The following is a 13,841-nucleotide window of genomic DNA, read 5'->3' as shown; positions in this document are numbered from 1 at the left end:
GTACAACTAGAAAATTGTTTTTGTATTAACGCCCTGTTGGTCTAATGGAATGACACTCGTACAAATGAGAGACCTGGGTTCGAATCCTGGACAGGGAAAAAACTTATTTTTACATATAAAATGCCATTTATATTTTTAGTTTATTAAAAAATAGCTTATAATTCAAACAAGGATTGTTTTTTCAAAATGGATAAGTAGACAACAAATTGGATAAAGCTCAAATAGCCGATCTCACATAGGTCCAAACTAGATAATTTACAACTTCTAAATGACTACTAGCTATAAATAAGCAACGCTATGCAAACAATATACTATATTTATTGTTCCTTGAAATGTGAAGCTACGAACAATTTAGCTATACTAACTATACTTCTGCTGCTGTTACTGTTTGAGCACAATGAAGCATTAATGACTGCACATGGGTGTCAACAACGAAGCCATCAGCAGTGTACCGTTGAATATAAAACAACACTTTCAGATGGCTATGTGCATATTCAAGGCGTATTGGTGCATATTCACTAACAGCAACATTCGACATACCATCGTACTGCAAAATGTTATCCTTGTCCTTGCGATATTTGCGTTTTACAAGATAGTTAGTCCCATCAAAACGTACAGGATTAAATATCTTTTCTGCACTAGCTACATTTTTTATAAAGATTATTATTTTTTGGCCTTTTTTATTTTTACTTTTTGGCAGAACACACTTTACTTCTGCCCCATAATTTTTGCAAAGACAGACTAAGTAACGCATGATCTGCCAAGGTACGAACAATGTAACTGGAGGAACTAAGCCAGTAATCTGACCCCTGCATAACTTAGACAGCATACGTGCACCTATTTCTCGTAAGTAACTATCTATCATGGGGCCTACAAGGGCAAGGTGATTGCCTATCAGTTTTTCAACACCAAATAACATAGAACTATTCATACAATAGTCTTTCTCGACACCATTTGCTACATCATTAAACCAATGGCGCTCGAAGGTACCTAATTTTAATTCCAAATCAGTCCAGAAATTGCTATTTCGTTCAGAACCCATTCTTGCGTTTGATAGCTTTTCAGTAACTTAGCTGCTGGCCAGCACAAATCAAAATGAACCGCTTCAAAACTACGAATGCGGAAAATGCAGGTCAATTACTTAGAAGCTACGGGACCGATGAATTTTCGTCGCTTAAAATAATAACCTGTAGAAAAAATCGATTACCGGTTTTTCGGAGAAAAATATGTTACGCAATTTCTGCAAACGGGAGAAAATGGAAAGAATATTACCGCCGTGCACGGCGGTAATTTTTGTTACAATTTCTCCCACTGTGACGTCATAGTAACGGGCTTCACCCGCGTGACTAACCTGCAAATTTCGTGGTTTTACGATATTTTCCATAAAAGTGCCTAGCTTTTGAAAGTATTATTCGCAGATATATTTTGACAAGCTCGATGTACGTTTTTATTTTTTATATTCATATATGATTGGAGTTTCAATATAAAACATCACTGCAAGATCAGACCCTTTTTTTTCATTGTTTTCAAATGAGGAATGTGTAAAACAGACATTCTGTAAAATATTTCGCATTCATGTCTAAAGGTAATTGATCTAAACCATGTACGCTGTGGCCAGATCGTTTGCTCAGGAGAAAATCTTAATTTTCTCTTTACAATGTGCATGATTAGTCGCATTTAAAGTAACAAACTTGACCTAAAACGTGCAAAAAACACCATTTTTTGTGTTTGTTAGCTCTGTGTATGGATTCGGATGCGAATTTCTGGCATGTTGTAAACTGAAAAATTTCTTTCACGTATGTTAATCAAGTGTCTGTAATATCAGTTGAATTGGTTTTGATTTGTGGCCTCACGAATACCTGTTTTGATTCTTGCCAGTTTTATTTGGAAATTACCTGCAACAAGGAGTCACGAGAGCCATTATGAATTTCAAAGCTATCCTATTCCGCCATTATAAATGTATAGTTAGCAGAGAGAAAACTGACAGATTTTTGTGTTTAATGTTATATAGCTATGCAGTGATTCATTAAGCTAGATTAACTGCAGAATAGTTAGCTAACAGATATAATTAGAATTAGTCCAGTTATTTTTTGATAGAAAAACGAACAATGTATGAAATTAAATTAAGATGGCTAGCTATAGCTACTATGATGAGAGAATAATAATGTGTCTATGTATAGTTAGCAAGAGAACAATGTATGTTTTTTAGGAGAGAAACTTCTATGAGATATTATAAATAAAAATTTTGTTTTGGGATCTAATTTTGCAAATTAGGTTGCTAAAAATGTTGTATATCGCAGGATTTAATTCATCATTATTGTTCCTCTTAAGGCCTACATAGTATACAACAATAATTCATCTTGTGTGATTATAGAGACATATTGTGATTATTGTAAATAATTGAAAAATAAATTAAAATGGTTCAAACTGCTACAAATGAAACTGATTGCAAAGATGATAATGGAAATGTTGGAAATGATGAGAGTGGGGGGAGTAACACTGATGATATTAAAAATGATGACAATGAAGATAGTGGAAGCGCTAGGTTGTTATAATTGTTTTTTGAGTCATATATTCAGACATTATCTTTATATTTTAGATAATGGGTTGTTTATTTTTACAAAGTACATCAACCAATTCATGACAAAATATTTTTAATTTCAGACTTTGTGCCAAGAAGAAAAACTGTTCAAAGAAGTTGAAACACTGTGGCCCTTGCGATAAAAAACGCCTTGTTTTGACTCATTTTTGGAAGAAGTCTTCTGTTCATATTGCACGCAACATAAAGAAGTTAAAAATACAACACCAGTCTTTGTCTGAACAAAATGCAAAAAGAGGTATGTATTTCCACAGCTATTTGTTTTAAAATTAAATACAAAATGATATATATGTACCACTATCATTAAGTGCCTAAACATGTTGAACCATGATAGTACACCTTGCCTTTCGGCTTGTTAACAAGGATGTATATTTTGGGGGCTCATGCCTAAACATGTTGAACTATTAATGGGGCTCCGAAAGGATGATAAGTGTACATATTAGAGACAGTTATATGTTTATATACGATATATACAAGCGAAAAACATGACGGAAAAGTGAATCAAAATATATAGTTCAAAGTTTAGTATGTTTGTCGTTTGTATATATATACATATACATATGTATAAGAAAATACTTATATAATTCTATAATGTGTAATTTTGGTGTGTGTATAACTTTATATTTTTAGTTTCTGATATGGTCCTCCTGAATGCCAATATAGGTGAAATGCAGAAAAAAGAGGTGGAGTGTCAATCCAGTGTTGAAGACTTGAGGAATGAGGTTCAAGAGATTAGTGACAGAAAACAATACCAAGAGGCGGAACTTAAAGAATGCCAGGAGGAATTTGAAAAGGTAAAATTGCTGATTGAGCAGAAAGGTTATGCAAGGAAAAGACGTGAAAATTTGCCAACAACATCTGACATGATTAATTCTTCCACACATTCTGTAAAATATAGACGTCGGGAAGAGACGAAAAGTCTACTCGAATATATTCATGGTGGAAAAATCGGTTCCCTTTATGGTGCTTGGGACTACCTAAGAAGTACAGCAAGTAAGGAGCAAATGGAGGAGTTCATTTTATCATACAAGAGAGGAAAATTCCTTGAAAATCTTATTGGAAAATTCTCTGAACTTCAATCTAGAAGTGAAGGTGGGATTCGAAAGGCAGTGTTAACAAAGTATTTTAATTATATGTCACGAAGAAAGTACACAATGCTTTGTAAGATACAAAAACATTCTTTCACAGAACATTATTCTTCAAGTAATTTGATTTCATACGGCGATCATAACATCTTGCTGAGAACAAGATCTGTATCTGATAGGACAATTGATTCTTTTGTAAAATCTTTGGATATAGGAGACATCCATCATGTTGAAGGTGGGGTATCACGTACAGTTACTGCTTTAGTAACAATGATTGCCGATTTAAATTTAAGAGTTAAGTCTTTAAAAGATAAATTACTTTGGTTCAATGGTAATACAAACCATTTTGTCATTGAATTTGCAGATGATGGTGCACCAGAGTCGAAAGACAAAACAATGACAATTGCCACCCTCTCCTTGTGGAATTATGGAGCTCGTATACGCAGTCGCGAGTTTCATTATCCTCTTCACATGGTGACTGCCCCTGAAAAACATGAAGTTTGTGAACAGCTTTGGAAGCAGCATACTGAAGAAATGCAACTGATTGAAGGCAATATTTTCAACATATGTGATGAGAAAGTTACATTCTCATTCGTACCTGCTGGTGATACTGCTTGGTTGTGTTGGGCTGGGAATGTACTACCTGCAAGTGCAACTTATCCTTCCCCTTTTTGTAACGTTCACAAAAGTCAGCTGCAACGAATGGATGGGTCGATAGGCTATGACTCCAAATCAACGTGGCAGGTACCAAACTATGAAAACCGCCAAAAGGATCTGGAAAAACTACAGTGTTTTGAGAAGTCTCTACCTACTGGCATTAATAAAGACACCAAACATAAAAAATGCTTGGCTTTTATGGCAGAAAATGGCATAAGGCAACTTGGAGAGCCAAGAATTGGCATATTTGCAGACCGTATGAAGCCAGATCCCCTGCACCTTGAAATAAACAATTGGACCCACTGCCTTAATGTTATATACCAAGAAGCTGTTCGGCGAAACAAATTTAGGGAATTCTCCACCATATTAAAAGCGCCTGTGAAATGCAGCAATGATAATGCAATGAGTGGTTGTGGAATGAGGTTTGTGGGGAAGATGATTGAGGAACATTACGCAGATGAGAAAAAAAGGTAACATCTTCAAAGTACACAACAGAATTCAGGTTCCCATGAGCTGATTTAAAATTATGCTATTTTTAAACAATATATACGTGAAACATATTTTGCAATTAAGGTTTTTATGAAAAATGCAGAACTTATCTTTGAATTCGGATAGTTTTTATTTTCCTGTTGATAAACTTTTACATAATTTTGCAGAACTTATTTTTGTGATTTGCTCTAAAAAGATAATATCAATCAGATTGAAAATAAGTTTCCATTTTATATTTCAAGGTTGAAAACCCCTGAAGTTCGATTAATTGGTGCGCAAGCAATTCTACTTGCACAATATGGGCACAGGTTAGTGGATACGCTAAAGTTACAAAGTGAAAGCGATGTACAAGCTGTGACAAGATTAGCGCTTGCTCAAATTGTGATATCACTGCGTGATGTTGGATCGTTGATTAATAAAGTTTATATCAATAACGAAACCTATCCAGATGATGTTTCATTTTTCTGTAAAAAGTATTTTAATCTATTTTCTCTGTTTTTTCCACTGAGGTGTAATATTACTGTGTGGACAATGGGATATGTGGTACCTTTTCATGCCAAAGAAATTTTTAATAACTTTCGAGTTGGTTATGGAATACTCAGTATGCAAGGAAAGGAGTCGAAACATTCTTCAATTAAGCAAGAATTAAAATCCTGTAGCAATCGATCAACAGCTACAGATGAGAAAGGAAAGTGGCATCAATTAATGCGTTCAAGTTTTGTAAGAAATTTTTACCTGCCATATCATTTCCCACTGCCATCAAATTACCATTCTCATTATCAGTCTCGTAAACCAGTTATGGACATTGAAGCTTGCCATTGCTGCCGTCCTTTGGAGTCAGAAACATTGTGCAGTGTTTGTATTTCGTCACTTCCTCTGCTCGTTTGTGTCAATCAAAAATGTTTAACACAGGAATTGGTTTTAATATTAAAGCCTATTCAATGTAGCAGTTGCTCTGAACGCTTCTCAGACATTAACATGTGTAATCAACACCAAACAACACATCATCAAAAACAAACAGCCACAAACAAAAATTTGGTTCCAAGATCGATGTCTGTTGGGCAACTTAAAGAAGAGTTAAAATTACGCAAGAAGGCAGTAACTGGAAAAAAAGAAGATTTGATTCGTCGACTTGAAGGAACATTATAAACATTATTTTGTTTTTAAGTTATTTGCATTTAAAGATTTTTAGATTTAATTATGCTGCATAAATTATGTCACATTTAAGCAAATTTTGATATTTTCTGTCATCAATAACTTTGGATCTGTTAAAGGACATTGATTCAAACTATATTATAGAGTAAAATTAAATTAATTTATGCAGCATAATAAAACTAAAAATCTTAAAAGGTGAATATCTTGAAAACAAAGACAATTTTTTAAGCTCCACAACGTAAGCTCAAAATCCTTTCTCGTTTTGGGACCCCTTTAATGTTTTTTCCTTTATTCTAAAAAAAAATTTTTTACGGGAAGACATTTTTGTGAATCATATATTTCTGATTGCGAAACCAGAAAACAATTTTTTGTAGGATAAATTTTTATGATCGGAATGCTTTTTATAAATTCTACTGTTACTGTCTCAATAAGTAAATAAAAATGTGAAATAGTATATACCAGAAGGAACCCTTGGGTTGTGTTGTGTTCACATAGCCCAATTAATGATTTATATGACATTAACACATGCCACCTACCTTGCAATTATGTTACAGTTAGTATATAATATATATTGAATATATTTATACAAGCCTTCTGGCATATTGCAGAGGGTAGTTAAAAATCAAAAGGTACATATAATTTGTTCTATTAGCTTTCTTTTTTTCAAAATTACAATCAACTTTGATTTTTTGTTCCAGAATTTCCAATGAAATTTCAATTGATACTTGTAATATATATAGATATATAGTTTACTTTAGATTATTAGTTTTTATTAAGATACGGAAAGTGTTGTAGTTAGTAGATTGGAAGAGCATTTAACAACAACAAAGACAATACAGTATGTAGTATTTTTTACTTTTAAGCGCAGTCAACCTGTTGTTACTTTTTACTTTCAAATACACATTGTACTGTTGTACCAAAAACCTTAGATGATAATGCTAAATTTCAACAAAATATTTATTGAAAAATGTCTTTTATTGGACTAACCTGTACAACTAGAAAATTGTTTTTGTATTAACGCCCTGTTGGTCTAATGGAATGACACTCGTACAAATGAGAGACCTGGGTTCGAATCCTGGACAGGGAAAAAACTTATTTTTACATATAAAATGCCATTTATATTTTTAGTTTATTAAAAAATAGCTTATAATTCAAACAAGGATTGTTTTTTCAAAATGGATAAGTAGACAACAAATTGGATAAAGCTCAAATAGCCGATCTCACATAGGTCCAAACTAGATAATTTACAACTTCTAAATGACTACTAGCTATAAATAAGCAACGCTATGCAAACAATATACTATATTTATTGTTCCTTGAAATGTGAAGCTACGAACAATTTAGCTATACTAACTATACTTCTGCTGCTGTTACTGTTTGAGCACAATGAAGCATTAATGACTGCACATGGGTGTCAACAACGAAGCCATCAGCAGTGTACCGTTGAATATAAAACAACACTTTCAGATGGCTATGTGCATATTCAAGGCGTATTGGTGCATATTCACTAACAGCAACATTCGACATACCATCGTACTGCAAAATGTTATCCTTGTCCTTGCGATATTTGCGTTTTACAAGATAGTTAGTCCCATCAAAACGTACAGGATTAAATATCTTTTCTGCACTAGCTACATTTTTTATAAAGATTATTATTTTTTGGCCTTTTTTATTTTTACTTTTTGGCAGAACACACTTTACTTCTGCCCCATAATTTTTGCAAAGACAGACTAAGTAACGCATGATCTGCCAAGGTACGAACAATGTAACTGGAGGAACTAAGCCAGTAATCTGACCCCTGCATAACTTAGACAGCATACGTGCACCTATTTCTCGTAAGTAACTATCTATCATGGGGCCTACAAGGGCAAGGTGATTGCCTATCAGTTTTTCAACACCAAATAACATAGAACTATTCATACAATAGTCTTTCTCGACACCATTTGCTACATCATTAAACCAATGGCGCTCGAAGGTACCTAATTTTAATTCCAAATCAGTCCAGAAATTGCTATTTCGTTCAGAACCCATTCTTGCGTTTGATAGCTTTTCAGTAACTTAGCTGCTGGCCAGCACAAATCAAAATGAACCGCTTCAAAACTACGAATGCGGAAAATGCAGGTCAATTACTTAGAAGCTACGGGACCGATGAATTTTCGTCGCTTAAAATAATAACCTGTAGAAAAAATCGATTACCGGTTTTTCGGAGAAAAATATGTTACGCAATTTCTGCAAACGGGAGAAAATGGAAAGAATATTACCGCCGTGCACGGCGGTAATTTTTGTTACAATTTCTCCCACTGTGACGTCATAGTAACGGGCTTCACCCGCGTGACTAACCTGCAAATTTCGTGGTTTTACGATATTTTCCATAAAAGTGCCTAGCTTTTGAAAGTATTATTCGCAGATATATTTTGACAAGCTCGATGTACGTTTTTATTTTTTATATTCATATATGATTGGAGTTTCAATATAAAACATCACTGCAAGATCAGACCCTTTTTTTTCATTGTTTTCAAATGAGGAATGTGTAAAACAGACATTCTGTAAAATATTTCGCATTCATGTCTAAAGGTAATTGATCTAAACCATGTACGCTGTGGCCAGATCGTTTGCTCAGGAGAAAATCTTAATTTTCTCTTTACAATGTGCATGATTAGTCGCATTTAAAGTAACAAACTTGACCTAAAACGTGCAAAAAACACCATTTTTTGTGTTTGTTAGCTCTGTGTATGGATTCGGATGCGAATTTCTGGCATGTTGTAAACTGAAAAATTTCTTTCACGTATGTTAATCAAGTGTCTGTAATATCAGTTGAATTGGTTTTGATTTGTGGCCTCACGAATACCTGTTTTGATTCTTGCCAGTTTTATTTGGAAATTACCTGCAACAAGGAGTCACGAGAGCCATTATGAATTTCAAAGCTATCCTATTCCGCCATTATAAATGTATAGTTAGCAGAGAGAAAACTGACAGATTTTTGTGTTTAATGTTATATAGCTATGCAGTGATTCATTAAGCTAGATTAACTGCAGAATAGTTAGCTAACAGATATAATTAGAATTAGTCCAGTTATTTTTTGATAGAAAAACGAACAATGTATGAAATTAAATTAAGATGGCTAGCTATAGCTACTATGATGAGAGAATAATAATGTGTCTATGTATAGTTAGCAAGAGAACAATGTATGTTTTTTAGGAGAGAAACTTCTATGAGATATTATAAATAAAAATTTTGTTTTGGGATCTAATTTTGCAAATTAGGTTGCTAAAAATGTTGTATATCGCAGGATTTAATTCATCATTATTGTTCCTCTTAAGGCCTACATAGTATACAACAATAATTCATCTTGTGTGATTATAGAGACATATTGTGATTATTGTAAATAATTGAAAAATAAATTAAAATGGTTCAAACTGCTACAAATGAAACTGATTGCAAAGATGATAATGGAAATGTTGGAAATGATGAGAGTGGGGGGAGTAACACTGATGATATTAAAAATGATGACAATGAAGATAGTGGAAGCGCTAGGTTGTTATAATTGTTTTTTGAGTCATATATTCAGACATTATCTTTATATTTTAGATAATGGGTTGTTTATTTTTACAAAGTACATCAACCAATTCATGACAAAATATTTTTAATTTCAGACTTTGTGCCAAGAAGAAAAACTGTTCAAAGAAGTTGAAACACTGTGGCCCTTGCGATAAAAAACGCCTTGTTTTGACTCATTTTTGGAAGAAGTCTTCTGTTCATATTGCACGCAACATAAAGAAGTTAAAAATACAACACCAGTCTTTGTCTGAACAAAATGCAAAAAGAGGTATGTATTTCCACAGCTATTTGTTTTAAAATTAAATACAAAATGATATATATGTACCACTATCATTAAGTGCCTAAACATGTTGAACCATGATAGTACACCTTGCCTTTCGGCTTGTTAACAAGGATGTATATTTTGGGGGCTCATGCCTAAACATGTTGAACTATTAATGGGGCTCCGAAAGGATGATAAGTGTACATATTAGAGACAGTTATATGTTTATATACGATATATACAAGCGAAAAACATGACGGAAAAGTGAATCAAAATATATAGTTCAAAGTTTAGTATGTTTGTCGTTTGTATATATATACATATACATATGTATAAGAAAATACTTATATAATTCTATAATGTGTAATTTTGGTGTGTGTATAACTTTATATTTTTAGTTTCTGATATGGTCCTCCTGAATGCCAATATAGGTGAAATGCAGAAAAAAGAGGTGGAGTGTCAATCCAGTGTTGAAGACTTGAGGAATGAGGTTCAAGAGATTAGTGACAGAAAACAATACCAAGAGGCGGAACTTAAAGAATGCCAGGAGGAATTTGAAAAGGTAAAATTGCTGATTGAGCAGAAAGGTTATGCAAGGAAAAGACGTGAAAATTTGCCAACAACATCTGACATGATTAATTCTTCCACACATTCTGTAAAATATAGACGTCGGGAAGAGACGAAAAGTCTACTCGAATATATTCATGGTGGAAAAATCGGTTCCCTTTATGGTGCTTGGGACTACCTAAGAAGTACAGCAAGTAAGGAGCAAATGGAGGAGTTCATTTTATCATACAAGAGAGGAAAATTCCTTGAAAATCTTATTGGAAAATTCTCTGAACTTCAATCTAGAAGTGAAGGTGGGATTCGAAAGGCAGTGTTAACAAAGTATTTTAATTATATGTCACGAAGAAAGTACACAATGCTTTGTAAGATACAAAAACATTCTTTCACAGAACATTATTCTTCAAGTAATTTGATTTCATACGGCGATCATAACATCTTGCTGAGAACAAGATCTGTATCTGATAGGACAATTGATTCTTTTGTAAAATCTTTGGATATAGGAGACATCCATCATGTTGAAGGTGGGGTATCACGTACAGTTACTGCTTTAGTAACAATGATTGCCGATTTAAATTTAAGAGTTAAGTCTTTAAAAGATAAATTACTTTGGTTCAATGGTAATACAAACCATTTTGTCATTGAATTTGCAGATGATGGTGCACCAGAGTCGAAAGACAAAACAATGACAATTGCCACCCTCTCCTTGTGGAATTATGGAGCTCGTATACGCAGTCGCGAGTTTCATTATCCTCTTCACATGGTGACTGCCCCTGAAAAACATGAAGTTTGTGAACAGCTTTGGAAGCAGCATACTGAAGAAATGCAACTGATTGAAGGGACCTCGGGAGATGAGGTTACACAGGATTACCTAACCAGTTACAAAATGGTACTGTTACCTAATAGGGTCCTGTACGTAAGTACGGCCCCACAATCGATCAAGTTTTATATAGGGAAACGTTTTTACCCGATGTAGCTAAAATCTAGAAAAAAATAATAATCAATATTGGTGTATGTTAAAAAGCTACTGTTTTGTATAAAACATATTTTATACAAAACAGTTGGTGGAGTTTTATAAAATGTAAAAACTATTCTGGTAATAGTCCTTCGACCCAAAAATTGAGAAAATTTCATTATTCTTATACATAATGTACCTCTTCCTCTCCATCAATTCCAGGAAAGATTTTACCACGCTAAATCAAGTCCAGTTTAGTGAAACTTTGAAAGTTTATCAAGTCAAACCATCGGTTATTGGGATCAAGTTCTTGTTTTTCATTGAGGCAAGAACACATGACAACTTTTCCTTTGATACTGTCTCTTGGGATTTGATTTAAAAAAAATGGGTTTAAGAAAATGTTTAGCTTAGTTACACTTTATGAGATGAGTAAAGAAATTGTTTGTTCACGCGGAAAAATTTTTGTTCGAATTATAGAGACATAAAAAAGAAACTCTGTTTGAAAAACTGTTGAATATTTGATTACTTTACATTGAGGAGACGATCTTTTTCTTTGATCATCAAAGAAAAAGATGCCACTCACTGGTACGTTTTCAGCTCTAGCACGTGTAAACCATTTCAAAAATTCTTTGTTGAGTTGATCGTAGGTATTTTGTTTCATACGCTTTGATTTACCAGCATTTTGATTTTTGAAAGCATGAAAGATCTTTTTCTAGTTTTTCTTCCATGTCGAGAGTGTGTTGGGAGGTATGTCAAATAACTACATAGCTACATATTTATTTTATTTTCCCTTGTCCAACTCGACCAAAGCTGTACACTTTGTCTCAGCTTTTTCTCGGTCTGCTGTCTCTTGGCCATTTTCAATCAAGAAGTGAAAAAATGTAGAAATACCAACCTTTTGAAATATAACGTTCGAAAGACAATTTTTGATTTTTAAAAAAACATTTGAATTTGTTAAAAAATAAGAAAAAAATTGCGCAATAGGACTTCATTCTATAATTAAACGTCTACAATTTAAAACCTTCAGTCAAAACGAAAACAAAGTATAATCAAAATTAATAATGAGAAAGAGCTCTCGACTGTCGTTTTTAAATATGTTGTTTTTTACAAGAGCCACGCGGATTGACGTTGAGACGAAGGCACCATTTCGAGTTCAAGATTTGTGGGTCTAATCATTGACCTCTTTTTAAGACCTGTTTTATTTGCTTTTCTTAGACGACGGCGACGTCTCCGTCTTGAAAAAAGAGCAGCTAAAAAAACGTGATATTTCTTGATCGTTGCCATGTAGAATAAACCAAAACAAAAACCATGCAGTAAATTTATGTGAGTTACGTAAGAGGTTTAGATAAATGTGAACAAAACCTCACGTAAGGAGAGATTTCTTTCGTAAATAATACAGGTTTGTGTAAGCACATCATAAAGTTGAAGATATTCGTGAATCTTGGGCTTTCTCTCATAATACTATCTTTAAGGCCTTACGTAAAATTATACGTACATGTGAATGTGACTGAGCACTCGTTCGAATAATAGAAATATTCGAAATATAGAGATTCGAATTAGGAGGAGTCAACTGTATTTCCATTACTCACTTGCACTGTTCGCCGCGGGTTACTTTAAACTGCATAGTGTAGTCTTTTCAAGCTAGTAACGCATATTTTGTTTGTGCATAGAAATGAGAAATAAATACAAGGGAACGACCATGGGCACTTTTTTTACGCAATCTATACTATGCGTGTGACGGCCCTCTTATACTGCACAAAAGATAATAATGGGTGCCCCAGCGCAGGAAAATAGCTTTAGAAGAGTATTTAAACTTAGTGACCTATACAGTTACTTAACAATGGCTTTATAGGCAATGATGCAAAATGTTTTGTGACTATGATTACTGCTTCTCATTTGTATGCTGAAGTTAGATTCCTTTCAAATACAGGCGTATGTACGCACGTCATAAAGTTGAAGATATTCGTGAATCTTGGGCTTTATCTTATAATATTATCTTTAAACTTGCTCTAAAGATAATTATTTTCTTGACGGGTATACAATAAGCGTCTTCGTCGTCCGTAAAATTAGGTTCCAATGGTTAAAAAAAGAACTAAGTAATCGTTCACAGTCTCTTTTCTGTGTTACAAAACAGAGACGACACATCATCGTTTAACTGACTTTATACAATATTTATAACTTATTTTCTTCTCTTTATGCAAACACCGGAGCAAAAGGATCACAAGTGGAGAAGAATCGGCATCTTTGACGAACGCAGAACAGATATTTCGACCATCACGGTTTTTCCTGCTGGAAAATAGCATACGCACTCCAATTTGGCTCATGGAGGACAACTGTTTTCTAGCCCAGATGGTTGTTAGTACTGTTTACCATATATGGACTTGATATTGAAACTACGAACTACGTATTTGTACGTCCACGTGTAATACTCCGCGGTGATACAGAATCCGCGTGTAATACAGACTGCGCTTGTAATACTCCGCGGTGATACAGAATCCGCGTGTAATACAGAACACC

The 13,841-nt window shown here is 33.8% G+C and overlaps 2 protein-coding genes across 2 annotated transcripts; both read left to right on the top strand.

Annotated features, from left to right (window-relative positions):
• The first annotated feature begins 2,230 nt into the window (after window positions 1–2,230).
• On the top strand, window positions 2,231–6,128 carry LOC130662819 (uncharacterized). The gene is made up of 4 exons (XM_057461760.1): window positions 2,231–2,545; window positions 2,665–2,837; window positions 3,230–4,811; window positions 5,073–6,128. Exons 1-4 carry the CDS (start codon window positions 2,418–2,420, stop codon window positions 5,977–5,979), a joined length of 2,790 nt encoding a protein of 929 aa, XP_057317743.1. The 5' UTR covers window positions 2,231–2,417; the 3' UTR covers window positions 5,980–6,128.
• Window positions 6,129–9,204: 3,076 nt separating this feature from the next.
• On the top strand, window positions 9,205–13,369 carry LOC130612881 (uncharacterized). Its single transcript, XM_057434219.1, has 8 exons — window positions 9,205–9,519; window positions 9,639–9,811; window positions 10,204–11,341; window positions 11,547–11,630; window positions 11,862–11,909; window positions 12,003–12,071; window positions 12,540–12,584; window positions 13,255–13,369. Exons 1-8 carry the CDS (start codon window positions 9,392–9,394, stop codon window positions 13,367–13,369), a joined length of 1,800 nt encoding a protein of 599 aa, XP_057290202.1. The 5' UTR covers window positions 9,205–9,391.
• The last annotated feature ends 472 nt before the right edge of the window (window positions 13,370–13,841 follow it).

The sequence above is a fragment of the Hydractinia symbiolongicarpus genome, chromosome 10 (genome assembly GCF_029227915.1).
Source record: "Hydractinia symbiolongicarpus strain clone_291-10 chromosome 10, HSymV2.1, whole genome shotgun sequence".
NCBI lineage: Eukaryota > Metazoa > Cnidaria > Hydrozoa > Anthoathecata > Hydractiniidae > Hydractinia > Hydractinia symbiolongicarpus.
Note: the sequence above shows the minus strand (reverse complement) of the source record. Positions and strands in the feature narration are given on the sequence as shown.

Coding starts and splice junctions, on each gene's coding strand:
- LOC130612881 (XM_057434219.1), top strand. CDS start 9,392: ATGGTTCAAACTGCTACAAATGAAACTGATTGCAAAGATGATAATGGA. Junction 11,631..11,861: donor CCATCGGTTATTGGGATCAA/GTTCTTGTTTTT, acceptor CTTTACATTGAG/GAGACGATCTTTTTCTTTGA. Junction 12,072..12,539: donor TGTCGAGAGTGTGTTGGGAG/GTATGTCAAATA, acceptor TGCTTTTCTTAG/ACGACGGCGACGTCTCCGTC.
- LOC130662819 (XM_057461760.1), top strand. CDS start 2,418: ATGGTTCAAACTGCTACAAATGAAACTGATTGCAAAGATGATAATGGA. Junction 2,546..2,664: donor GAAGATAGTGGAAGCGCTAG/GTTGTTATAATT, acceptor TTTTAATTTCAG/ACTTTGTGCCAAGAAGAAAA. Junction 2,838..3,229: donor TGAACAAAATGCAAAAAGAG/GTATGTATTTCC, acceptor TTATATTTTTAG/TTTCTGATATGGTCCTCCTG.